Here is a 26,523-nt window from a genome sequence, read left to right on the forward strand (position 1 = left end):
GGGCTGCCTCATGGTCTGTATAGCAGTCAGCTCTCGTCCAAATCTGTAGCATAGTTATTAGTCTAATAAAGGCTTCTTTACAGTTTAACCTCGAAGCGTCATTATTGAGGGTACCTCAATTTATTAGACTAAACTAGATTCAGGATGGACGCAGGCCTAAAACCAGAGAAGCTCAATCTGGAAGCACGAACGCCGGAGGCGAAGGAAATTTTTTAATACTGGCTGCGGTGCTTCGAGGCCTACCTGGACTCCGCAGAGACTCCCATCCTGGGGCCACGCAAGCTGCGTCTACTCCACGCCCGGGTGAGTCACAGAATCTCCGCCACGCTCGAAAAGGCAACGACTTATGAGGAAGCGATTGAGTTGCTCCGCAAGCGGTTTGTCAAACCCGTCAATGAGGTGCACGCCCGGCATCTGCTCTCTACCTGCCGGCAGCGCTCGGGGGAATCGCTCGACGAGTTTGTTGAAAAACTAACCGCGCTTGCCAGGGACTGTGACCATCAGGACGTGACAGGGGAAGTCCATATGAACCTGCACATCAGAGATTCTTTCGTGTCCGGCATCCGCTCGACCTACATCCGGCAGCGGCTGCTCGAAAACGGGGCAAACGACCTCCAGGAGACGCTAACGCTCGCCTCCTCGCTGGAGGTGGCCCGACATAACTTGGGTACGTACCCCGCGGACTCTGCCAGCCCCCCCCCGGACTTCCTCAGACTCAACCGTATTACAGGCCTGCGCCACGCGGCGACCCGCTCACCATGGGAGCACACCATGCTACTTCTGCGGGCAGGGCCAGCACCCACGCCCACGCTGCCCAGCCCGCTCCGCGATCTGCAGCGACTGCAGGAAGAAAGGGCACTTTGCGAGGGTCTGCCTGGCCAGACCCAGGGGCCAGAAAAACAAAGAACAGCCGGCCCAAAAATCAGGCTCTCAGGCCCGCAGGCCTCGCAATGCTGCTGCGCACCGACCCGACACGCCCTCTTCTGACGCGTCATCAGCCTCGTGCGAATCATGGGAGCGGCCATTTTGTCGGCGGCCATCTTCTCAGCCCGACACGTGCAGCCAGCGGCGGCGGCCATTTCACGAGTCCGACTCGGCTGACGCCTCCGACTACCCGCGACTGAGTGCGATCACCCTCGATCAAACTCGGCCAAAACACCTGCAGAACTCCATGATGCAGGTCCAGGTCAACGGGCGCGACACTGCATGCCTCTTCGACTCTGGGAGCACGGAGAGCTTTATCCACCCTGAAACGGTAAGGCGCTGCTCCCTACGCACCCATCCCGCATCCCAAACCATAGCCCTCGCATCTGGGTCCCACTCGGTACAAATCACGGGGTACTGTATTGCGGATCTCTCGATCCAGGGTGCCAAATACACCCGTTTCAAATTTTATATCCTCCCTCACCTCTGTGCCCCCCTGCTGCTGGTAAATCGGATCGCCCAATACTGAGTCTTTTCCACGGTAGACCTCAAATCTGCCTACCACCAGCTCCCCATCCGACCAAAAGACTGCCTCTATACTGCCTTCGAAGCAGCCGGCCGGCTCTTCCATTTCCTCAGGGTCCCCTTTGGTGTCACAAATGGGGGGCGTCATTCTCCGACCCCCCGCCGGGTTGGAGAATGGCCGTTGGCCGCCGTGAATCCCGCCCCCGCCGAAGTCTCCGCTCCCGGAGATTGGGCGGGGGCGGGAATCAGGCCGCGCCGGTTGGCGGGACCCCCCGCTGGATTCTCCGGCCCGGATGGGCCGAAGTCCCGCCCAGGAATTGCCTGTCCCGCCGGCGTAAATCAAACCTGGTATTTACCGGCGGGACCAGGCGGCGTGGGCGGGCCCCGGGGTCCTGGGGGGGGGGGGGCGCGGGGCGATCTGACCCCGGGGGGTGCCCCCACGGTGGCCTGGCCCGCGATCGGGGCCCACCGATCCGCGGGCGGGCCTGTGCCGTGGGGTCACTCTTTCCCTTCCGCCTCCGCCACGGTCTCCACCATGGCGGAGGCGGAAGTGACTCTACCCACTGCTCATGCGCGGGAAACTGACAGCGGCTGCTGACGCTCCCGCGCATGCGCCGCATTTCAGCGCCAGCTGGTGGGGCAACAAACGCCATTTCCGCCAGCTGGCGGGGCGGAAATCCCTCCGGCGTCGGCCTAGCCCCTCAATGTTGGGGCTCGGCCCCCAAAGATGCGGAGACTTCCGCACCTTTTTGCCGGCGCGATGCCCGTCTGATTTGCGCCGGCTTTGGCGCCAGTCGGCGGCATCCCGCCGTTGGGGGAGAATTTCGCCCGGGGTCTCCGTCTTTCAAAGGGCGATGGACCAAATGGTGGACCAGTACGGTTTGCGGGCTACATACCCGTACTTGGACATCTGCGGCCATGATCAGCAGGACCATGACGCTAACCTCAAAAAGTTCCTCCAGACCGCCCGAGCCCTTAACCTGACCTATAACGAGGGCAAATGCGTTTTCCACACCACCCGGCTGGCCATCCTCGGCTATGTCGTGGAAGACGGGGTCCTAGGTCCCGACCCCGACCGCATGGGCCCCCTTAAGGAACTCCCGCTCCCCCGTAGCCTCAAGGCCCTCAAACGGTGCTTGGGGCTTTTCTCCTATTACGCCCAGTGGGTCCCCAAGTATGCGGACAAAGCCCGCCCACTCCTAAAGACCACCACTTTTCCCCTCTCGGCTGAGGCCCAATTGGCCTTCAACCGCATCAAGGCCGACATCATCAAGGCCGCCATGCATGCGGTGGACGAAACCATCCCTTTCCAGGTAGAGAGCGATGCATCAGACATCGCCCTGGCTGCTACCCTCAATCAAGGAGGCAGACCAGTAGCGTTCTTCTCCCGAACCCTCACCGCCTCCGAGATTCGACACTCTGCAGTCGAAAAGGAGGCACAAGCCATTGTGGAGGCTGTGCGGTGCTGGAGACACTACCTCGCCGGTAGGAGGTTTACCCTCGTCACCGACCAACGGTCGGTCGCCTATATGTTCGATAACACGCAACGGGGCAAAACAAAAAACGATAAAATTTTGAGGTGGAGGATCGAACTCTCCACCTACACGTACGATATCAAGTATCGTCCAGGGGAGCTCAACGAGCCCCCAGATGCCCTGTCCCGCGGCACATGCGCCAACGCGCAGGAGGACCGCCTGCAAGCCATCCACAATGACCTCTGTCACCCGGGGGTTACCCGGCTCGTCAATTTCATCAAGTCCCGCAACCTACCTTACTCAACCAAGGATGTCAAGGCCATGGTCGGGACCTGCCAAGTCTGTGCGGAGTGCAAACCGCACTTCTATCGGCCAGACAAGGTTCGGCTCGTGAAGGCCTCGGGCCCCTTTGAGCGACTGAGCGTGGACTTCAAGGGGCCCCTCACATCCACCAACCGTTATGCCTATTTCCTCACCGTGATCGATGAGTTCTCCCGTTTCCCATTCGCCATTCCCTGCACCGACATGACCTCAGCCACGGTGATTAAGGCACTGCACAGCATCTTCACCCTGTTCGGTTTCCCTGCTTATATCCACAGCGACCGGGGTACATCGTTCATGAGCGATGAACTGCGTCAGTATCTGCTCAGCAAAGGCATTGCCTCGAGCAGAACGACCAGCTTTAACCCACGGGGAAACGGGCAGGTGGAGAGGGAGAACGCGACCGTGTGGAAGGCTGTCCTTCTGGCCCTGCGGTCGAGAAATCTCCCAACCACCCACTGGCAGGAGGTCCTACCCGATGCCCTACACTCCATTAGGTCACTCCTCTGCACGGCCACGAATGAGACCCCTCACGACCGATTGTTTCTCTACCCTAGGAAGTCTACCTCCGGGGTCTCGCTTCCACCTTGGCTGACGGCTCCGGGACCTGTTCTTCTCCGGAGGCACGCGAGGAGCCATAAAACGGACCCCCTAGTTGAAAAGGTCCAACTGCTCCACGCCAACCCCAGTTACGCCTACGTGGAGTACTCCGACGGCAGGCAAGATACGGTTTCCCTCCGGGATCTGGCGCCCGCTGGATCCTCCACCACAGACGCCCCTTCCCGCGCCGCTCCCCTGCAGGACCCGTCGCCCCCTACAACACACCCCCTTCCGGCCCTACCACCCGTTGGTGAGCTCCTACCGTGCTCACCAACCTTCTTGCGCCCCCCCTTTACACACCCGTGCTCCTACCCCTTGCGCCCCCCCTTTACACACCCCGCCGGCGCCGGATCCGCTACCCCCGGCCCTGCCTAGTTCCCCTGCCCCGACCCGGACCGAAGCTCCGACCGCTGTGCTCCCGGATGTGCCCTCAACCGGGACGTCCGTGCCCGCCGCACCACCGCCCGAATTGAGGAGGTCGAGGAGGACGATCCGGCCGCCGAGACGGATGGACCTATGATGGCACTTCACCCCCGCCGGACTCCTTTTTAAACAGGGGGTGAATGTGATGAACGGTTACTGCCTTATCATCATGTAAGGTGATGTCCCCTTTAAGACCGGGCTTGGAACCCTGGGGACTCCGCCTCTGGCTCCGCCCATCTGGGAGCCATACATAAAGGCCTGCCTCATGGTCTGTGTAACAGTCAGCTCTCGTCTCTAGCTGTAGCATAGTTATTAGTCTAATAAAGCCTTCTTTACAGTTTAATCTCTAAGCGTCATTATTGAGGGTACCTCAGTTGCACTATTGGACGGTCAGTACTAAGGGAGTGCCGCACTATTGGAGGGTCAGTACTGAGGGAGTGCCGCACTATTGGAGGGTCAGTACTGACTGAGTGCCGCACTATTGGAGGGTCAGTACTGAGGGAGTGCCGCACTGTCAGAGGGTCAGTACTGAGGGAGTGCTGCACTGTCAGAGGGTCAGTACTGAGGGCGTGCCGCACTGTCAGAGGGTCAGTACTGAGGGAGCGCCGCACTGTCAGAGGGTCAGTACTGAGGGAGTGCCGCACTGTCAGAGGGTCAGTACTGAGGGAGTGCTGCACTATCGGAGGGTCAGTGCTGGAGAAGTGCTGTACTGTTGGAGAGTCAGTACTGAGGGAGTGCTGTACTGTTGGAGGGTCAGTACTGAGTGATACCGTACTGTTGGAGGGTCAGTACTGAGGGAGTGCCGCACTATTGAAGGGTCAGTATTGAGGGAGTGCCGCACTGTCAGAGGGTCTGTACTGAGGGAGTGCTGCACTATCGGAGGGTCAGTGCTGGGGAAGTGCTGTACTGTTGGAGGGTCAGTACTGAGTGATACCGTACTGTTGGAGGGTCAGTACTGAGGGAGTGCCGCACTATTGAAGGGTCAGTATTGAGGGAGTGCCGCACTGTCAGAGGGTCTGTACTGAGGGAGTGCCGCACTGTCAGAGGGTCAGTACTGAGGGAGTGCTGCACTATCGGAGGGTCAGTGCTGGGGAAGTGCTGTACTGTTGGAGAGTCAGTACTGAGGGAGTGCCGCACTGTCAGAGGGTCAGTACTGAGGGAGTGCCGCACTGTCAGAGGGTCAGTACTGAGGGAGTGCTGCACTATCGGAGGGTCAGTGCTGGGGAAGTGCTGTACTGTTGGAGGGTCAGTACTGAGTGATACCGTACTGTTGGAGGGTCAGTACTGAGGGAGTGCCGCACTATTGAAGGGTCAGTATTGAGGGAGTGCCGCACTGTCAGAGGGTCTGTACTGAGGGAGTGCCGCACTATTGGAGGGTCAGTACTGAGGAAGTGCCGCACTATTGGAGGGTCAGTACTGAGGGAGCACCGCACTGTCAGAGGGTCAGTACTGAGGGAGTGCCGCACTGTCAGAGGGTCAGTACTGAGGGAGTGCTGCACTGTCAGAGGGTCAGTACTGAGGGAGTGCCGCACTGTCAGAGGGTCAGTACTGAGGGAGCGCCGCACTGTCAGAGGGTCAGTACTGAGGGAGTGCCGCACTGTCAGAGGGTCAGTACTGAGGGAGTGCTGCACTATCGGAGGGTCAGTGCTGGGGAAGTGCTGTACTGTTGGAGGGTCAGTACTGAGTGATACCGTACTGTTGGAGGGTCAGTACTGAGGGAGTGCCACACTGTCGGAGGGTCAGTGCTGTGGGAGTTCTGCACTGTTGGAGGGTCAGTACTGAGGGAGACCATCCCTTACGGAGGGTCAGTGCTGGTGGAGCACTGCACTGTCTGATGGTCAGTGCTGAGAGAGTGCCGCACTGTCAGAGGAATAGAAATATAACTTTTGTCTTCAATCACTTTTACTCCAATATTTTCCTTCAGCATCAGACTTTCTGATCCACGATTACATTTTACCTTAGCAAGAAGTTCCAACTTTCCTTCCTGGGTTCTGGTCCGCTGAGATATTTTGGTCTCAGTTATCCCTGATCTTGTCTTTGTCAGTGTGACTTGTCCAAGATATGTTCAAAATTGGCCTCAGGTTCCCTGCAGCCTGAATTCTCCTCCATTGAGTGTCCAACCCTTAAGATCACGACCCAATTGAAATGCCCTTATCCGAGTGTCGGAGTGAGAGACAGACACCTGCCCAATCCCTCCATTCAGACCACTCCTTCTGACTCGTCGCTTTTTGCAGGAACTGAACTCCTCGCGAAGATGCCATCTCCGAAAGTGATAAAAACCCATCTTCCATTCCAGTTATTGCCAAAGTCCTTCCTGGATCAAGATTGCAAGGTATGGATTGTGTCCGGCCCTGTGTATGTGTGTGTACTTGTTTCTTCTGTCCTCTCACAGGATGTGGGCTTCGCTAACTGGGCCCAGTGTTCATTCCCCATCCCTAATTGCCTCTTGAGAAGGTGGCGGGTGAGCTTCAATCCCGTGTGGTGTAGGTATACCCACTGTGCTGTTAGGGAGGGAGTTCCAAGATTTTTTTACCCAGCGACAGTGAAGGGACGGTTGATATATTTCCCAGTCAGTATAGGGCCATGAGGGGGAACTTGCAGGCGGTGGGTGTTCCCCATGTGTCTGCTCTCCCCTGTCCTTCTAGGTGGGAGATGTGGTGGGTTTGGAAGGTGTTGTTGAAGGAGCCTCGGCGAGCGGCTGCAATGCATCTTGTAGACGGTACACACGGCTGCCGCTGTGGGTCGGTGGTGGGGGGAGTGGATGTCGAAGGTGGGGGTTCGCGTGTCGATCGAGCGGGAGCTGCTTTGTCCTGGATGGTGTCGAGCTTCTCGAGTGTTGTTGGGAGCCGCACCCATCCAGGCAAGTGGAGAGGGTCCCATCGCACTCCTGACTTGTGTCGTTGTAGATGGTGGACAGGCTTTGGGGGGGGGTGGGGGGAGTCAGGAGGTGAGTTACTCTCCGCAGGATTCCCAGCCTCTGACCTGCTCTGGGAGCCAGTGTTTATGTGGCTGGGTCCAGCTCAGTTTGAAGTCCTCCCGACTGAATGTAGGTAGTTAGATAGTTGGTGCTGTGTTCGTGATCGGCGAGAGCTTTAACCAATTTCCTCTTCATTATCTGCACAGATGATCTACTGTGCGAGAAATGCCAAAGATATTCTGGTTTCATACTTTCACTTTGACTCAATGAACAAGCTGCAACCTGAGCCAGGAACCTGGGAGGAATATTTTCACAAATTTCTTCAGGGTAATGGTACGTAGAAAGAGAGATTTCAGGATTCAAGAGATGTGTGTGTGTGAGCAAGTGTGTGCGTGCGTGTAGTGAGTGTGTGTCGTGAGTGAGTGTCCACTGAGTGTGTGTGTGAGTGAGTATATGTATGACTGAATGTGTGTATGAGTGAGTATGTGTGTGTGTGTGTGTAGCGAGTGTGTGAGTGCATGGAGTGTGTGTATGAGTGAGTGAGTGTGTGTGTATAATGAGTGTGTGCGTGAGTGTGAGTGTGTGTGAGCAAGTGTGAGTGTTGTTACGATTCCAGTTCCACAGGCCCCAGAGTTCCAACGTCAGTGAATTAACCAATAATTCTGATAAAGTTTCTGAGATCTTTGACCTTTGACTGTTCCAATTACTCCCAGGCACCAGATTTGTGAGGGAAGCACAAAAACTGTTTATTTATAACAATAATAAAGATAAAACTGGCAATAATCATGATAGAATAACGGCCACGTAATCTATTACTCCCGCCTTCTTACCGCCCCACCCTCTATCCAAACACACATAAGACAGACGCACACACAGGAGGGACGGAAATTAGTAAAACGATAAGGATTAAAATGGGAGAAAGAGAGATGCTGTCCTTGCTGCTGATATTGAAATTGTTGTAGTCGGCTATCTTCCCTGGAAACGGAGTTTGGAAACCATAAGGTTCTTATGACAGGAACATTCAGCCAGGACTCTCAGGCTGTGCGAGCCCTCAGGGGAGTCACTTTAACTTGTATTAACCTGGGCCTTCACTCAGAAGATCCAACTCAGATCTGTTAAATTCTGACTTGCTTTCACCTCCATCAGATTAACTCTCAGCCTGACTGAGGTAAGACTAGTGTTCTCCACATCAGAGTTTATAAAGGGTTTTCATAACAACCGATCCTGCCTGTAGCTGGTGCTGGACTGCATTTCCCTGAAGGTTAAACTAGCTGTGCAGAGAGAAAGGTTTTTTCTTCAGGTCTTTAGAGAGAGATAAGAGCTACATGTAGCCCTGTAGATTCATCATCAAAACAAAAACTGAAAGCAAATGCACAGTCTCACAAAGTGAGGAACCGTCCGGAACGATCTGCCCCAATCAGCATTGAGTACCAGTTGAGACCTGGGAATATAAAGTAGTCTATAGGCTGACAGATAGTCTATAGGCTGTCCATCAAGAGATGTCTTCACTGAAAAGCAACATTTTAATTAATCCATCTTAAAGGTGCAAGTCCATGAATTGTCCAGGTACAAAAATCATAAAAGCCAAAAAGAACAGAAATTACAAAGGAAAACAAGGGACTGACAAGGATTTACAAGAGGTTCCTTACAGTGTGTGAGTGTGAGTGTGCCTGAGTGTGTCCCATTCTATATTAACGTGCAATAATGTGAAGATGTGAATCATCGTTCTCTCTCTCTCTCTCTCTCTCACCCTGTCACTCCCTCATCCCCCTCTCCCAATCCTCTCTCACACCCTCTCTCTCTCACCCTGTCACTCCCTTGTCCACTGTCTCCCACTCCTCTCTCTTTCACACACTCTGACTCTCTCTCTCTCACCCTCTCTCTCTCCCTGTGTCTGCCTCTCTTTCTCTCATCTTCTCTCCCGATCTTTTCCAGTGTCCTATGGACTGTGGCATGACCATGTGAAGGGGTGGTGGGAACAAAAAGACAAGCACCCAATCCTATACATTTTCTACGAGGACATCAAAGAGGTAATTTCACTGCGAGTGACTTTATCGTTCATGTTCCCACCATCTAGATTCCTGCTGCAACAAGGGACTATTAAAGACACAGTGGGATTAGACTGGATGGGATATTAAAGGTGCGGGGAGTGAGGGGGGGAGAGTGGGATTAGACTGGGTGGGATATTAAAGGGTTCGGGAGTGAGGGGGAGAGTGGGATTAGACTGGGTGGGATATTAAAGGGTTCGGGAGTGAGGGGGAGAGTGGGATTAGACTGGATGGGATATTAAAGGGTTCGGGAGTGAGGGGGAGAGTGGGATTAGACTGGGTGGGATATTAAAGGGTTCGGGAGTGAGGGGGAGAGTGGGATTAGACTGGGTGGGATATTAAAGGGTGCGGGGAGTGAGGGGGAGAGTGGGATTAGACTGGGTGGGATATTAAAGGGTTCGGGAGTGAGGGGGAGAGTGGGATTAGACTGGGTGGGATATTAAATGGTGCGGGGAGTGAGGGGAGAGTGGGATTAGACTGTGTGGGATATTAAAGGGTGTGGGGAGTGAGGGGAGAGTGGGGTTAGACTGGGTGGGATATTAAAGGGTGTGGGGAGTGAGGGGAGAGTGGGGTTAGACTGGGTGGAATATTAAATAGTGCGGGGAGTGAGGGGAGAGTGGGATTAGACTGGGTGGCATATTAAAGGGTGCGGGGAATGAGGGGGAGAGTGGGATTAGACTGTGTGGGATATTAAAGGGTGAGGGGAGAGTGGGGTTAGACTGTGTGGGATATTAAAGTGTGCGGGGAATGAGGGGGAGAGTGGGATTAGACTGTGTGGGAGATTAAAGTGTGCGGGGAATGAGGGGGAGAGTGGGATTAGACTGTGTGGGATATTAAAGGGTTCGGGAGTGAGGGGGAGAGTGGGATTAGACTGTGTGGGATATTAAAGGGTTCGGGAGTGAGGGGGAGAGTGGGATTAGACTGGATGGGATATTAAAGGGTTCGGGGGGGAGAGTGGGATTAGACTGTGTGGGAGATTAAAGTGTGCGGGGAATGAGGGGGAGAGTGGGATTAGACTGTGTGGGATATTAAAGGGTGTGGGGAGTGAGGGGAGAGTGGGATTAGACTGTGTGGGATATTAAAGTGTGCGGGGAGTGAGGGGGAGAGTGGGATTAGACTGGGTGGGATATTAAAGGGTGTGGGGAGTGAGGGGAGAGTGGGATTAGACTGTGTGGGAGATTAAAGTGTGCGGGGAATGAGGGGGAGAGTGGGATTAGACTGTGTGGGATATTAAAGGGTGTGGGGAGAGAGGGGAGAGTGGGATTAGACTGTGTGGGATATTAAAGGGTGTGGGGAGTGAGGGGAGAGTGGGATTAGACTGTGTGGGATATTAAAGGGTGTGGGGAGTGAGGGGAGAGTGGGATTAGACTGTGTGGGATATTAAAGGGTGCGGGGAATGAGGGGGAGAGTGGGATTAGACTGTGTGGGATATTAAAGGGTGTGGGGAGTGAGGGGAGAGTGGGGTTAGACTGTGTGGGAGATTAAAGTGTGCGGGGAATGAGGGGGAGAGTGGGATTAGACTGTGTGGGATATTAAATGGTGCGGGGAGTGAGGGGAGAGTGGGATTAGACTGTGTGGGATATTAAATGGTGCGGGGAGTGAGCTGAGAGTGGGGTTAGACTGGGTGGGATATTAAATGGTGCGGGGAGTGAGGGGAGAGTGGGGTTAGACTGGGTGGGATATTAAATAGTGCGGGGAGTGTGCGGGAGAGTGGGATTAGACTGTGTGGGATATTAAATGGTGCGGGGAGTGAGGGGAGAGTGGGATTAGACTGTGTGGGATATTAAATGGTGCGGGGAGTGAGGGGAGAGTGGGGTTAGACTGGGTGGGATATTAAATGGTGCGGGGAGTGAGGGGAGAGTGGGGTTAGACTGGGTGGGATATTAAATGGTGCGGGGAGTGTGCGGGAGAGTGGGATTAGACTGGGTGGGATATTAAAGGGTTCGGGAGTGAGGGGGAGAGTGGGATTAGACTGGGTGGGATATTAAAGGGTTCGGGAGTGAGCGGGAGAGTGGGATTAGACTGGGTGGGATATGAAAGGGTTCGGGAGTGAGCGGGAGAGTGGGATTAGACTGGGTGGGATATTAAAGGGTTCGGGAGTGAGCGGGAGAGTGGGATTAGACTGGGTGGGATATTAAAGGGTTCGGGAGTGAGCGGGAGAGTGGGATTAGACTGGGTGGAATATTACTCTTATTATAAATTTAAAGTACCCAATTCATTTTTTTCCATTTAAGGGGCAATTTAGCGTGGCCAATCCACCTAACCTGCACACCTTTGGGTTGTGGGGGTGAGATCAACGCAGACACCGTGAGGCAGCAGTGCTAACCACTGTGTCACTGTGAGGCAGCGTGCTAACTACTGCTCCACCGAGAGGCAGCATGCTAACCACTGTGTCACCGTGAGGCAGCGTGCTAACCACTGTGTCACCGTGAGGCAGCGTGTTAACTACTGCACCACCGAGAGGCAGCAGTGCTAACCACTGTGCCAGCATAAGGCAGCGTGCTAACCACTGTGTCACTGTGAGGCAGCGTGCTAACCACTGTGTCACCGTGAGGCAGCGTGCTAACCACTGTGTCACCGCGAGGCAGCGTGCTAACCACTGTGTCACTGTGAGGCAGCGTGTTAACCACTGTGTCACTGTGAGGCAGCGTGCTAACCACTGTGTCACTGTGAGGCAGCGTGCTAACCACTGTGTCACTGTGAGGCAGCGTGCTAACCACTGTGCCAGCGTGAGGCAGCGTGCTAACCACTGTGTCACCGTGAGGCAGCGTGCTAACCACTGTGTCACCGTGAGGCAGCGTGCTAACCACTGTGTCACCCTGAGGCAGCGTGCTAACCACTGTGTCACCGTGAGGCAGCAGTGCTAACCACTGTGCCACCATGAGGCAGCTGTGGTAACCACTGTGTCACCATGAGGCAGCGTGCTAACCAATGTGTCACCATGAGGCAGCTGTGCTAACCACTGTGTCACTGTGAGGCAACGTGCTAACCACTGTGTCACCGGGAGGCAACGTGCTAACCACTGTGTCACCGTGAGGCAGCGTGCTAACCACTGTGTCACTGTGAGGCAGCGTGCTAACCACTGTGTCACTGTGAGGCAGCTGTGCTAACCACTGTGTCACTGTGAGGCAACGTGCTAACCACTGTGTCACCCTGAGGCAGTGTGCTAACCACTGTGTCACCGTGAGACAGCAGTGCTAACCACTGTGCCAGCGCGAGGCAGCAGTTCTAACCACTGTGCCAGCATAAGGCAGCGTGCTAACCACTGTGTCACTGTGAGGCAGCGTGCTAACCACTGTGTCACCGAGAGGCAGCGTGCTAACCACTGTGTCACCCTGAGGCAGCGCGCTAACCACTGTGTCACCGTGAGGCAGCGTGCTAACCACTGTGTCACCCTGAGACAGCGTGCTAACCACTGTGTCACTGTGAGGCAGCGTGCTAACCACTGTGCCACCATGAGGCAGCTGTGCTAACCACTGTGTCACCGTGAGGCAGCGTGCTAATCACTGTGTCACTGTGAGGCAGTGTGCTAACCACTGTGTCACTGTGAGGCAGCGTGCTAGCCACTGTGTCACCGTGAGGCAGCGTGCTAACCACTGTGTCACTGTGAGGCAGCGTGCTAACCACTGTGTCACTGTGAGGCAGCGTGCTAACCACTATGTCACCGTGAGGCAGCGTGCTAACCACTGTGTCACTGTGAGGCAGTGTGCTAACCACTGTGTCACCCTGAGGCAGCGTGCTAAACAGTGTGTCACTGTGAGGCTGCGTGCTAACCACTGTGTCACCCTGAGGCAGTGTGCTAACCACTGTGTCACTGTGAGGCAGTGTGCTAACCACTGTGTCACCGTGAGGCAGTGTGCTAACCACTGTGTCACTGTGAGGCAGCGTGCTAACCACTGTGTTACCGTGAGGCAGCGTGCTAACCACTGTGTCACCGTGAGGCAGCGTGCTAACCACTGTGTCACTGTGAGGCAGCGTGCTAACCACTGTGTCACTGTGAGGCAGCGTGCTAACCACTGTGTCACCGAGAGGCAGCGTGCTAACCACTGTGTCACCGTGAGGCAGCATGCTAACCACTGTGTCACCGTGAGGCAGCATGCTAACCACTGTGTCACCGTGAGGCAGCGTGCTAACCACTGTGTCACCGTGAGGCAGCGTGCTAACCACTGTGTCACTGTGAGGCAGCGTGCTAACCACTGTGTCACCGAGAGGCAGCGTGCTAACCACTGTGTCACTGTGAGGCAGCGTGCTAACCACTGTGTCACCCTGAGGCAGCGTGCTAACCACTGTGTCACCGTGAGGCAGCGTGCTAACCACTGTGTCACCGTGAGGCAGCGTGCTAACCACTGTGTCACCGAGAGGCAGCGTGCTAACCACTGTGTCACCGTGAGGCAGCATGCTAACCACTGTGTCACCGTGAGGCAGCGTGCTAACCACTGTGTCACCCTGAGGCAGCGTGCTAACCACTGTGTCACTGTGAGGCAGCGTGCTAACCACTGTGTCACCGAGAGGCAGCGTGCTAACCACTGTGTCACTGTGAGGCAGCGTGCTAACCACTGTGTCACCGTGAGGCAGCGTGCTAACCACTGTGTCACCGTGAGGCAGCGTGCTAACCACTGTGTCACCGAGAGGCAGCGTGCTAACCACTGTGTCACCGTGAGACAGCGTGCTAACCACTGTGTCACTGTGAGGCAGTGTGCTAACCACTGTGTCACTGTGAGGCAGCGTGCTAACCACTGTGTCACCGTGAGACAGCGTGCTAACGACTGTGTCACCGTGAGACAGCGTGCTAACCACTGTGTCACTGTGAGGCAGCGTGCTAACCACTGTGTCACTGTGAGGCAGCATGCTAACGACTGTGTCACCGTGAGACAGCGTGCTAACCACTGTGTCACTGTGAGGCAGCGTGCTAACCACTGTGTCACAGTGAGGCAGCGTGCTAACCACTGTGTCACTGTGAGGCAGCGTGCTAACCACTGTGTCACCGAGAGGCAGCGTGCTAACCACTGTGTCACCGTGAGACAGCGTGCTAACGACTGTGTCACCGTGAGACAGCGTGCTAACCACTGTGTCACCGTGAGGCAGCGTGCTAACCACTGTGTCACCGTGAGGCAGCGTGCTAACCACTGTGTCACTGTGAGGCAGTGTGCTAACCACTGTGTCACTGTGAGGCAGCGTGCTAACCACTGTGTCACCGTGAGACAGCGTGCTAACCACTGTGTCACCGTGAGGCAGCGTGCTAACCACTGTGACACCGTGAGGCAGCGTGCTAACCACTGTGACACCGTGAGGCAGCGTGCTAACCACTGTGTCACTGTGAGGCAGTGTGCTAACCACTGTGTCACTGTGAGGCAGCGTGCTAACCACTGTGTCACCGTGAGGCAGCGTGCTAACGACTGTGTCACCGTGAGACAGCGTGCTAACCACTGTGTCACCCTGAGGCAGTGTGCTAACCACTGTGTCACCGTGAGGCAGCGTGCTAACCACTGTGTCACTGTGAGGCAGTGTGCTAACCACTGTGTCACCCTGAGACAGCGTGCTAACCACTGTGTCACCGAGAGGCAGCGTGCTAACCACTGTGTCACCGTGAGGCAGCGTGCTAACCACTGTGTCACGGTGAGGCAGCGTGCTAACCACTGTGTCACTGTGAGGCAGTGTGCTAACCACTGTGTCACCGTGAGGCAGCGTGCTAACCACTGTGTCACTGTGAGGCAGCGTGCTAACCACTGTGTCACCGTGAGGCAGCGTGCTAACCACTGTGTCACCGTGAGGCAACGTGCTAACCACTGTGTCACCGAGAGGCAGCGTGCTAACCACTGTGTCACCGTGAGGCAGCATGCTAACCACTGTGTCACCGTGAGGCAGCGTGCTAACCACTGTGTTACTGTGAGGCAGCGTGCTAACCACTGTGTCACCGTGAGGCAACGTGCTAACCACTGTGTCACCGTGAGGCAGCGTGCTAACCACTGTGTCACCGTGAGGCAACGTGCTAACCACTGTGTCACCGTGAGGCAACGTGCTAACCACTGCATCACCCTGAGGCAGCGTGCTAACCACTGTGTCACTGTGAGGCAGCGTGCTAACCACTGTGTCACCGTGAGGCAACGTGCTAACCACTGTGTCACTGTGAGGCAGTGTGCTAACCACTGTGTCACCGTGAGGCAGCGTGCCAACCACTGTGTCACTGTGAGGCAGCGTGCTAACCACTGTGTCACCGTGAGGCAGCGTGCTAATCACTGTGTCACCGTGAGGCAACGTGCTAACCACTGTGTCACCGAGAGGCAGCGTGCTAACCACTGTGTCACCGTGAGGCAGCAAGCTAACCACTGTGTCACCGTGAGGCAGCGTGCTAACCACTGTGTTACTGTGAGGCAGCGTGCTAACCACTGTGTCACCGTGAGGCAACGTGCTAACCACTGTGTCACCGTGAGGCAGCGTGCTAACCACTGTGTCACCGTGAGGCAACGTGCTAACCACTGTGTCACCGTGAGGCAACGTGCTAACCACTGCATCACCCTGAGGCAGCGTGCTAACCACTGTGTCACTGTGAGGCAGCGTGCTAACCACTGTGTCACCGTGAGGCAACGTGCTAACCACTGTGTCACCGTGAGGCAGCGTGCTAACCACTGTGTCACCGTGAGGCAGCGTGCTAACCACCGTGTCACCGTGAGGCAGCGTGCTAACCACTGTGTCACCCTGAGGCAGCGTGCTAACCACTGTGTCACCCTGAGGCAGCGTGCTAACCACTGTGTCACCCTGAGGCAGCGTGCTAACCACTGTGTCACCCTGAGGCAGCGTGCTAACCACTGTGTCACCGAGAGGCAGCGTGCTAACCACTGTGTCACCCTGAGGCAACGTGCTAACCACTGTGTCACCGAGAGGCAGCGTGCTAACCACTGTGTCACCGTGAGGCAGCGTGCTAACCACTGTGTCACCGTGAGCAGCGTGCTAACCACTGTGTCACCCTGAGGCAGCGTGCTAACCACTGTGTCACCCTGAGGCAGCGTGCTAACCACTGTGTCACCGAGAGGCAGCGTGCTAACCACTGTGTCACCCTGAGGCAGCGTGCTAACCACTGTGTCACTGTGAGGCAGCGTGCTAAACACTGTGTCACTGTGAGGCAGCGTGCTAACCACTGTGTCACCCTGAGGCAGCGTGCTAACCACTGTGTCACTGTGAGGCAGCGTGCTAACCACTGTGTCACCGTGAGGCAGCGTGCTAACCACTGTGTCACTGTGAGGCAGCGTGCTAACCACTGTGTCACCCTGAGGCAGCGAGCTAACCACTGTGTCACCCTGAGGCAGCGTGCTAACCACTGTGTCACCGTGAGGCAGCGTGCTAACCACTGTGTCAGTGTGAGGCAGCGTGCTAACCACTGTGTCACCGTGAGGCAGCGTGCTAACCACTGTGTCACCGTGAGGCAGCGTGCTAACCACTGTGTCACCGTGAGGCAGCGTGCTAACCACTGTGTCACCGTGAGGCAGCGTGCTAACCACTGTGTCACCGTGAGGCAGCGTGCTAACCAGTGTGTCACCGTGAGGCAGCGTGCTAACCACTGTGTCACCGTGAGGCAGCGTGCTAACCACTGTGTCACCGTGAGGCAGCGTGCTAACCACTGTGTCACCGAGAGGCAGCGTGCTAACCACTGTGTCACCCTGAGGCAGCGTGCTAACCACTGTGTCACTGTGAGGCAGCGTGCTAAACACTGTGTCACTGTGAGGCAGCGTGCTAACCACTGTGTCACCCTGAGGCAGCGTGCTAACCACTGTGTCACTGTGAGGCAGCGTGCTAACCACTGTGTCACCGTGAGGCAGCGTGCTAACCACTGTGTCACTGTGAGGCAGCGTGCTAACCACTGTGTCACCCTGAGGCAGCGAGCTAACCACTGTGTCACCCTGAGGCAGCGTGCTACCCACTGTGTCACCGTGAGGCAGCGTGCTAACCACTGTGTCAATGTGAGGCAGCGTGCTAACCACTGTGTCACCGTGAGGCAGCGTGCTAACCAGTGTGTCACCGGAGGCAGCGTGCTAACCACTGTGTCACCCTGAGGCAGCGTGCTAACCACTGTGTCACCGAGAGGCAGCGTGCTAACCACTGTGTCACCCTGAGGCAGCGTGCTAACCACTGTGTCACTGTGAGGCAGCGTGCTAAACACTGTGTCACTGTGAGGCAGCGTGCTAACCACTGTGTCACCCTGAGGCAGCGTGCTAACCACTGTGTCACTGTGAGGCAGCGTGCTAACCACTGTGTCACCGTGAGGCAGCGTGCTAACCACTGTGTCACTGTGAGGCAGCGTGCTAACCACTGTGTCACCCTGAGGCAGCGAGCTAACCACTGTGTCACCCTGAGGCAGCGTGCTAACCACTGTGTCACCGTGAGGCAGCGTGCTAACCACTGTGTCAGTGTGAGGCAGCGTGCTAACCACTGTGTCACCGTGAGGCAGCGTGCTAACCACTGTGTCACCGTGAGGCAGCGTGCTAACCACTGTGTCACCGTGAGGCAGCGTGCTAACCACTGTGTCACCGTGAGGCAGCGTGCTAACCACTGTGTCACCGTGAGGCAGCGTGCTAACCAGTGTGTCACCGTGAGGCAGCGTGCTAACCACTGTGTCACCGTGAGGCAGCGTGCTAACCACTGTGTCACCGTGAGGCAGCGTGCTAACCACTGTGTCACCGAGAGGCAGCGTGCTAACCACTGTGTCACCCTGAGGCAGCGTGCTAACCACTGTGTCACTGTGAGGCAGCGTGCTAAACACTGTGTCACTGTGAGGCAGCGTGCTAACCACTGTGTCACCCTGAGGCAGCGTGCTAACCACTGTGTCACTGTGAGGCAGCGTGCTAACCACTGTGTCACCGTGAGGCAGCGTGCTAACCACTGTGTCACTGTGAGGCAGCGTGCTAACCACTGTGTCACCCTGAGGCAGCGAGCTAACCACTGTGTCACCCTGAGGCAGCGTGCTAACCACTGTGTCACCGTGAGGCAGCGTGCTAACCACTGTGTCAATGTGAGGCAGCGTGCTAACCACTGTGTCACCGTGAGGCAGCGTGCTAACCAGTGTGTCACCGTGAGGCAGCGTGCTAACCACTGTGTCACCGTGAGGCAGCGTGCTAACCACTGTGTCACCGTGAGGCAGCGTGCTAACCACTGTGTCACCGTGAGGCAGCGTGCTAACCACTGTGTCACCGTGAGGCAGCGTGCTAACCACTGTGTCACTGTGAGGCAGTGTGCTAACCACTGTGTCACCGTGAGGCAGCGTGCTAACCACTGTGTCACCGTGAGGCAGCGTGCTAACCACTGTGTCACTGTGAGGCAGTGTGCTAACCACTGTGTCACCGTGAGGCAGCGTGCTAACCACTGTGTCACTGTGAGGCAGCGTGCTAACCACTGTGTCACCGTGAGGCAGCGTGCTAACCACTGTGTCACCGTGAGGCAGCGTGCTAACCACTGTGTCACCGTGAGGCAGCGTGCTAACCACTGTGTCACGCTGAGGCAGCGTGCTAACCACTGTGTCACTGTGAGGCAGCGTGCTAACCACTGTGTCACCGTGTGGCAGCGTGCTAACCACTGTGTCACCGTAAGGCAGCGTGCTAACCACTGTGTCACTGTGAGGCAGCGTGCTAACCACTGTGTCACTGTGAGGCAGCGTGCTAACCACTGTGTCACCGTGAGGCAGCGTGCTAACCACTGTGTCACGCTGAGGCAGCGTGCTAACCACTGTGTCACTGTGAGGCAACGTGCTAACCACCGTGTCACTGTGAGGCAGCGTGCTAACCACTGTGTCACGCTGAGGCAGCGTGCTAACCACTGTGTCACTGTGAGGCAGCGTGCTAACCACTGTGTCACTGTGAGGCAGCGTGCTAACCACTGTGTCACCGAGAGGCAGCGTGCTAACCACTGTGTCACCGTGAGGCAGCGTGCTAACCACTGTGTCACCCTGAGGCAGCGTGCTAACCACTATGTTACCGTGAGGCAGCGTGCTAACCACTGTGTCACCGTGAGGCAGCGTGCTAACCACTATGTTACCGTGAGGCAGCGTGCTAACCACTGTGTCACTGTGAGGCAGCGTGCTAACCACTGTGTCACCCTGAAGCAGCGTGCTAACCACTGTGTCACCCTGAGGCAGCGTGCTAACCACTGTGTCACCGTGAGGCAGTGTGCTAACCACTGTGTCACCGTGAGGCAGCGTGCTAACCACTGTGTCAGTGTGAGACAGTGTGCTAACCACTGTGTCACCGTGAGGCAGCGTGCTAACCACTGTGTCACCGTGAGGCAGCGTGCTAACCACTGGGTCACCGTGAGGCAGCGTGCTAACCACTGTGTCACCGTGAGGCAGCGTGCTAACCACTGTGTCACCGAGAGGCAGCGTGCTAACCACTGTGTCACCGTGAGGCAGCGTGCTAACCACTGTGTCACCCTGAGGCAGCGTGCTAACCACTGTGTCACCGTGAGGCAGCGTGCTAACCACTGTGTCACCCTGAGGCAGCGTGCTAACCACTGTGTCACTGTGAGGCAGTGTGCTAACCACTGTGTCACCGTGAGGCAGCGTGCTAACCACTGTGTCACCCTGAGGCAACGTGCTAACCACTGTGTCACTGTGAGGCAGTGTGCTAACCACTGTGTCACTGTGAGGCAGCGTGCTAACCACTGTGTCACCATGAGGCAGCGTGCTAACCACTGTGTCACCGTGAGGCAGCGTGCTAACCACTGTGTCACCCTGAGGCAGCGTGCTAACCACTGTGTCACTGTGAGGCAGTGTGCTAACCACTGTGTCACCGTGAGGCAGCGTGCTAACCACTGTGTCACTGTGAGGCAGCGTGCTAACCACTGTGTCACCGTGAGGCAGCGTGCTAACCACTGTGTCACCGTGAGGCAGCGTGCTAACCACTGTGTCACTGTGAGGCAGCGTGCTAACCACTGTGTCACCGTGAGGCAGCGTGCGAACCACTGTGTCACCCTGAGGCAGTGTGCTAACCACTGTGTCACCGTGAGGCAGCGTGCCAACCACTGTGTCACTGTGAGGCAGCGTGCTAACCACTGTGTCACCGTGAGGCAGCGTGCTAATCACTGTGTCACCGTGAGGCAACGTGCTAACCACTGTGTCACCGAGAGGCAGCGTGCTAACCACTGTGTCACCGTGAGGCAGCATGCTAACCACTGTGTCACCGTGAGGCAGCGTGCTAACCACTGTGTTACTGTGAGGCAGCGTGCTAACCACTGTGTCACCGTGAGGCAACGTGCTAACCACTGTGTCACCGTGAGGCAGCGTGCTAACCACTGTGTCACCGTGAGGCAACGTGCTAACCACTGTGTCACCCTGAGGCAACGTGCTAACCACTGCATCACCCTGAGGCAGCGTGCTAACCACTGTGTCACTGTGAGGCAGCGTGCTAACCACTGTGTCACCGTGAGGCAACGTGCTAACCACTGTGTCACCGTGAGGCAGCGTGCTAACCACTGTGTCACCGTGAGGCAGCGTGCTAACCACCGTGTCACCGTGAGGCAGCGTGCTAACCACTGTGTCACCCTGAGGCAGCGTGCTAACCACTGTGTCACCCTGAGGCAGCGTGCTAACCACTGTGTCACCCTGAGGCAGCGTGCTAACCACTGTGTCACCCTGAGGCAGCGTGCTAACCACTGTGTCACCGAGAGGCAGCGTGCTAACCACTGTGTCACCCTGAGGCAACGTGCTAACCACTGTGTCACCGAGAGGCAGCGTGCTAACCACTGTGTCACCGTGAGGCAGCGTGCTAACCACTGTGTCACCGTGAGCAGCGTGCTAACCACTGTGTCACCCTGAGGCAGCGTGCTAACCACTGTGTCACCCTGAGGCAGCGTGCTAACCACTGTGTCACCGAGAGGCAGCGTGCTAACCACTGTGTCACCCTGAGGCAGCGTGCTAACCACTGTGTCACTGTGAGGCAGCGTGCTAAACACTGTGTCACTGTGAGGCAGCGTGCTAACCACTGTGTCACCCTGAGGCAGCGTGCTAACCACTGTGTCACTGTGAGGCAGCGTGCTAACCACTGTGTCACCGTGAGGCAGCGTGCTAACCACTGTGTCACTCTGAGGCAGCGTGCTAACCACTGTGTCACCCTGAGGCAGCGAGCTAACCACTGTGTCACCCTGAGGCAGCGTGCTAACCACTGTGTCACCGTGAGGCAGCGTGCTAACCACTGTGTCAGTGTGAGGCAGCGTGCTAACCACTGTGTCACCGTGAGGCAGCGTGCTAACCACTGTGTCACCGTGAGGCAGCGTGCTAACCACTGTGTCACCGTGAGGCAGCGTGCTAACCACTGTGTCACCGTGAGGCAGCGTGCTAACCACTGTGTCACCGTGAGGCAGCGTGCTAACCAGTGTGTCACCGTGAGGCAGCGTGCTAACCACTGTGTCACCGTGAGGCAGCGTGCTAACCACTGTGTCACCGTGAGGCAGCGTGCTAACCACTGTGTCACCGAGAGGCAGCGTGCTAACCACTGTGTCACCCTGAGGCAGCGTGCTAACCACTGTGTCACTGTGAGGCAGCGTGCTAAACACTGTGTCACTGTGAGGCAGCGTGCTAACCACTGTGTCACCCTGAGGCAGCGTGCTAACCACTGTGTCACTGTGAGGCAGCGTGCTAACCACTGTGTCACCGTGAGGCAGCGTGCTAACCACTGTGTCACTGTGAGGCAGCGTGCTAACCACTGTGTCACCCTGAGGCAGCGAGCTAACCACTGTGTCACCCTGAGGCAGCGTGCTACCCACTGTGTCACCGTGAGGCAGCGTGCTAACCACTGTGTCAATGTGAGGCAGCGTGCTAACCACTGTGTCACCGTGAGGCAGCGTGCTAACCAGTGTGTCACCGGAGGCAGCGTGCTAACCACTGTGTCACCCTGAGGCAGCGTGCTAACCACTGTGTCACCGAGAGGCAGCGTGCTAACCACTGTGTCACCCTGAGGCAGCGTGCTAACCACTGTGTCACTGTGAGGCAGCGTGCTAAACACTGTGTCACTGTGAGGCAGCGTGCTAACCACTGTGTCACCCTGAGGCAGCGTGCTAACCACTGTGTCACTGTGAGGCAGCGTGCTAACCACTGTGTCACCGTGAGGCAGCGTGCTAACCACTGTGTCACTGTGAGGCAGCGTGCTAACCACTGTGTCACCCTGAGGCAGCGAGCTAACCACTGTGTCACCCTGAGGCAGCGTGCTAACCACTGTGTCACCGTGAGGCAGCGTGCTAACCACTGTGTCAGTGTGAGGCAGCGTGCTAACCACTGTGTCACCGTGAGGCAGCGTGCTAACCACTGTGTCACCGTGAGGCAGCGTGCTAACCACTGTGTCACCGTGAGGCAGCGTGCTAACCACTGTGTCACCGTGAGGCAGCGTGCTAACCACTGTGTCACCGTGAGACAGCGTGCTAACCACTGTGTCACCGTGAGGCAGCGTGCTAACCACTGTGTCACCGTGAGGCAGCGTGCTAACCACTGTGTCACCGTGAGGCAGCGTGCTAACCACTGTGTCACCGAGAGGCAGCGTGCTAACCACTGTGTCACCCTGAGGCAGCGTGCTAACCACTGTGTCACTGTGAGGCAGCGTGCTAAACACTGTGTCACTGTGAGGCAGCGTGCTAACCACTGTGTCACCCTGAGGCAGCGTGCTAACCACTGTGTCACTGTGAGGCAGCGTGCTAACCACTGTGTCACCGTGAGGCAGCGTGCTAACCACTGTGTCACTGTGAGGCAGCGTGCTAACCACTGTGTCACCCTGAGGCAGCGAGCTAACCACTGTGTCACCCTGAGGCAGCGTGCTAACCACCGTGTCACCGTGAGGCAGCGTGCTAACCACTGTGTCAATGTGAGGCAGCGTGCTAACCACTGTGTCACCGTGAGGCAGCGTGCTAACCAGTGTGTCACCGTGAGGCAGCGTGCTAACCACTGTGTCACCGTGAGGCAGCGTGCTAACCACTGTGTCACCGTGAGGCAGCGTGCTAACCAGTGTGTCACCGAGAGGCAGCGTGCTAACCACTGTGTCACCGAGAGGCAGCGTGCTAACCACTGTGTCACCGTGAGGCAGCGTGCTAACCACTGTGTCACCGTGAGGCAGCGTGCTAACCACTGTGTCACCGTGAGGCAGCGTGCTAACCACTGTGTCACTGTGAGGCAGTGTGCTAACCACTGTGTCACCGTGAGGCAGCGTGCTAACCACTGTGTCACCGTGAGGCAGCGTGCTAACCACTGTGTCACTGTGAGGCAGTGTGCTAACCACTGTGTCACCGTGAGGCAGCGTGCTAACCACTGTGTCACTGTGAGGCAGCGTGCTAACCACTGTGTCACCGTGAGGCAGCGTGCTAACCACTGTGTCACCGTGAGGCAGCGTGCTAACCACTGTGTCACCGTGAGGCAGCGTGCTAACCACTGTGTCACGCTGAGGCAGCGTGCTAACCACTGTGTCACTGTGAGGCAGCGTGCTAACCACTGTGTCACCGTGTGGCAGCGTGCTAACCACTGTGTCACCGTAAGGCAGCGTGCTAACCACTGTGTCACTGTGAGGCAGCGTGCTAACCACTGTGTCACTGTGAGGCAGCGTGCTAACCACTGTGTCACCGTGAGGCAGCGTGCTAACCACTGTGTCACGCTGAGGCAGCGTGCTAACCACTGTGTCACTGTGAGGCAGCGTGCTAACCACCGTGTCACTGTGAGGCAGCGTGCTAACCACTGTGTCACGCTGAGGCAGCGTGCTAACCACTGTGTCACTGTGAGGCAGCGTGCTAACCACTGTGTCACTGTGAGGCAGCGTGCTAACCACTGTGTCACTGTGAGGCAGCGTGCTAACCACTGTGTCACCGTGAGGCAGCGTGCTAACCACTGTGTCACTGTGAGGCAGCGTGCTAACCACTGTGTCACTGTGAGGCAGCGTGCTAACCACTGTGTCACTGTGAGGCAGCGTGCTAACCACTGTGTCACCCTGAGGCAGCGTGCTAACCACTGTGTCACCCTGAGGCAGCGTGCTAACCACTGTGTCACCGTGAGGCAGTGTGCTAACCACTGTGTCACCGTGAGGCAGCGTGCTAACCACTGTGTCAGTGTGAGACAGTGTGCTAACCACTATGTCACCGTGAGGCAGCGTGCTAACCACTGTGTCACCGTGAGGCAGCGTGCTAACCACTGGGTCACCGTGAGGCAGCGTGCTAACCACTGTGTCACCGTGAGGCAGCGTGCTAACCACTGTGTCACCGAGAGGCAGCGTGCTAACCACTGTGTCACCGTGAGGCAGCGTGCTAACCACTGTGTCACCCTGAGGCAGCGTGCTAACCACTGTGTCACCGTGAGGCAGCGTGCTAACCACTGTGTCACCCTGAGGCAGCGTGCTAACCACTGTGTCACTGTGAGGCAGTGTGCTAACCACTGTGTCACCGTGAGGCAGCATGCTAACCACTGTGTCACCCTGAGGCAGCGTGCTAACCACTGTGTCACTGTGAGGCAGTGTGCTAACCACTGTGTCACTGTGAGGCAGCGTGCTAACCACTGTGTCACCATGAGGCAGCGTGCTAACCACTGTGTCACCGTGAGGCAGCATGCTAACCACTGTGTCACCCTGAGGCAGCGTGCTAACCACTGTGTCACTGTGAGGCAGTGTGCTAACCACTGTGTCACCGTGAGGCAGCGTGCTAACCACTGTGTCACTGTGAGGCAGCGTGCTAACCACTGTGTCACCGTGAGGCAGCGTGCTAACCACTGTGTCACCGTGAGGCAGCGTGCTAACCACTGTGTCACTGTGAGGCAGCGTGCTAACCACTGTGTCACCGTGAGGCAGCGTGCGAAACACTGTGTCACCCTGAGGCAGCGTGCTAACCACTGTGTCACCGTGAGGCAGCGTGCTAACCACTGTGTCACTGTGAGGCAGCGTGCTAACCACTGTGTCACCCTGAGGCAGCGTGCTAACCACTGTGTCACTGTGAGGCAGCGTGCTAACCACTGTGTCACTGTGAGGCAGTGTGCTAACCACTGTGTCACCGTGTGGCAGCGTGCTAACCACTGTGTCACTGTGAGGCAGCGTGCTAACCACTGTGTCACCCTGAGGCAGCGTGCTTACCACTGTGTCACTGTGAGGCAGTGTGCTAACCACTGCGTCACCGTGTGGCAGCGTGCTAACCACTGTGTCACTGTGAGGCAGCGTGCTAACCACTGTGTCACCCTGAGGCAGCGTGCTAACCACTGTGTCACTGTGAGGCAGCGTGCTAACCACTGTGTCACCCTGAGGCAGCGTGCTAACCACTGTGTCACCGTGAGGCAGCGTGCTAACCACTGTGTCACCGTGAGGCAGCGTGCTAACCACTGTGTCACCATGAGGCAGCGTGCTAACCACTGTGTCACCGTGAGGCAGCGTGCTAACCACTGTGTCACCGTGAGGCAGCGTGCTAACCACTGTGTCACCATGAGGCAGCGTGCTAACCACTGTGTCACCGTGAGGCAGCGTGCTAACCACTGTGTCACCGTGAGGCAGCGTGCTATCCACTGTGTCACCATGAGGCAGCGTGCTAACCACTGTGTCACTGTGAGGCAGCGTGCTAACCACTGTGTCACCGTGAGGCTGCGTGCTAACCACTGTCTCACCCTGAGGCAGCTGTGCTAACCACTGTGTCACCGTGAGGCAGCGTGCTAACCACTGTGTCACCGTGAGGCAGCGTGCTAACCACTGTGTCACTGTGAGGCAGCGTGCTAACCACTGTGTCACCGTGAGGCAGCGTGCTAACCACTGTGTCACTTTGAGGCAGCGTGCTAACAACTGTGTCACCGTGAGGCAGCGTGCTAACAACTGTGTCACCGTGAGGCAGCGTGCTAACCACTGTGTCACCCTGAGGCAGCGTGCTAACCACTGTGTAATCGTGAGGCAGCGTGCTAACCACTGTGTCACCATGAGGCAGCGTGCTAACCACTGTGTCACCATGAGGCAGCGTGTTAACCACTGTGTCACCGTGAGGCAGCGTGCTAACCACTGGGTCACCGTGAGGCAGCGTGCTAACCACTGTGTCTCCGTGAGGCAGCGTGCTAACCACTGTGTCACCGAGAGGCAGCGTGCTAACCACTGTGTCACCGTGAGGCAGCGTGCAAACCACTGTGTCACCCTGAGGCAGCGTGCTAACCACTGTGTCACCGTGAGGCAGCGTGCTAACCACTGTGTCACCCTGAGGCAGCGTGCTAACCACTGTGTCACTGTGAGGCAGTGTGCTAACCACTGTGTCACCGTGAGGCAGCGTGCTAACCACTGTGTCACCCTGAGGCAGCGTGCTAACCACTGTGTCACTGTGAGGC

At 56.8% G+C, this 26,523-nt stretch overlaps 1 protein-coding gene across 5 annotated transcripts in view; it reads left to right on the forward strand.

The window, feature by feature from the left end:
- The window catches only part of LOC140396045 (sulfotransferase 1A1-like), a 113,685-nt gene that overhangs the window by 62,235 nt on the left and 24,927 nt on the right, over nt 1-26,523 (forward strand). For all 5 annotated transcript variants that reach the window (XM_072484117.1, XM_072484116.1, XM_072484118.1 and 2 more), the window contains 3 exons: nt 6,503-6,600; nt 7,392-7,518; nt 9,121-9,215. In XM_072484117.1, coding sequence (XP_072340218.1) covers nt 6,503-6,600; nt 7,392-7,518; nt 9,121-9,215 — 320 coding nt within the window. The remainder of the gene's footprint in view (nt 1-6,502; nt 6,601-7,391; nt 7,519-9,120; nt 9,216-26,523) is intronic.

This window comes from Scyliorhinus torazame, chromosome 19 (assembly GCF_047496885.1).
Source record: "Scyliorhinus torazame isolate Kashiwa2021f chromosome 19, sScyTor2.1, whole genome shotgun sequence".
Lineage (NCBI taxonomy): Eukaryota > Metazoa > Chordata > Chondrichthyes > Carcharhiniformes > Scyliorhinidae > Scyliorhinus > Scyliorhinus torazame.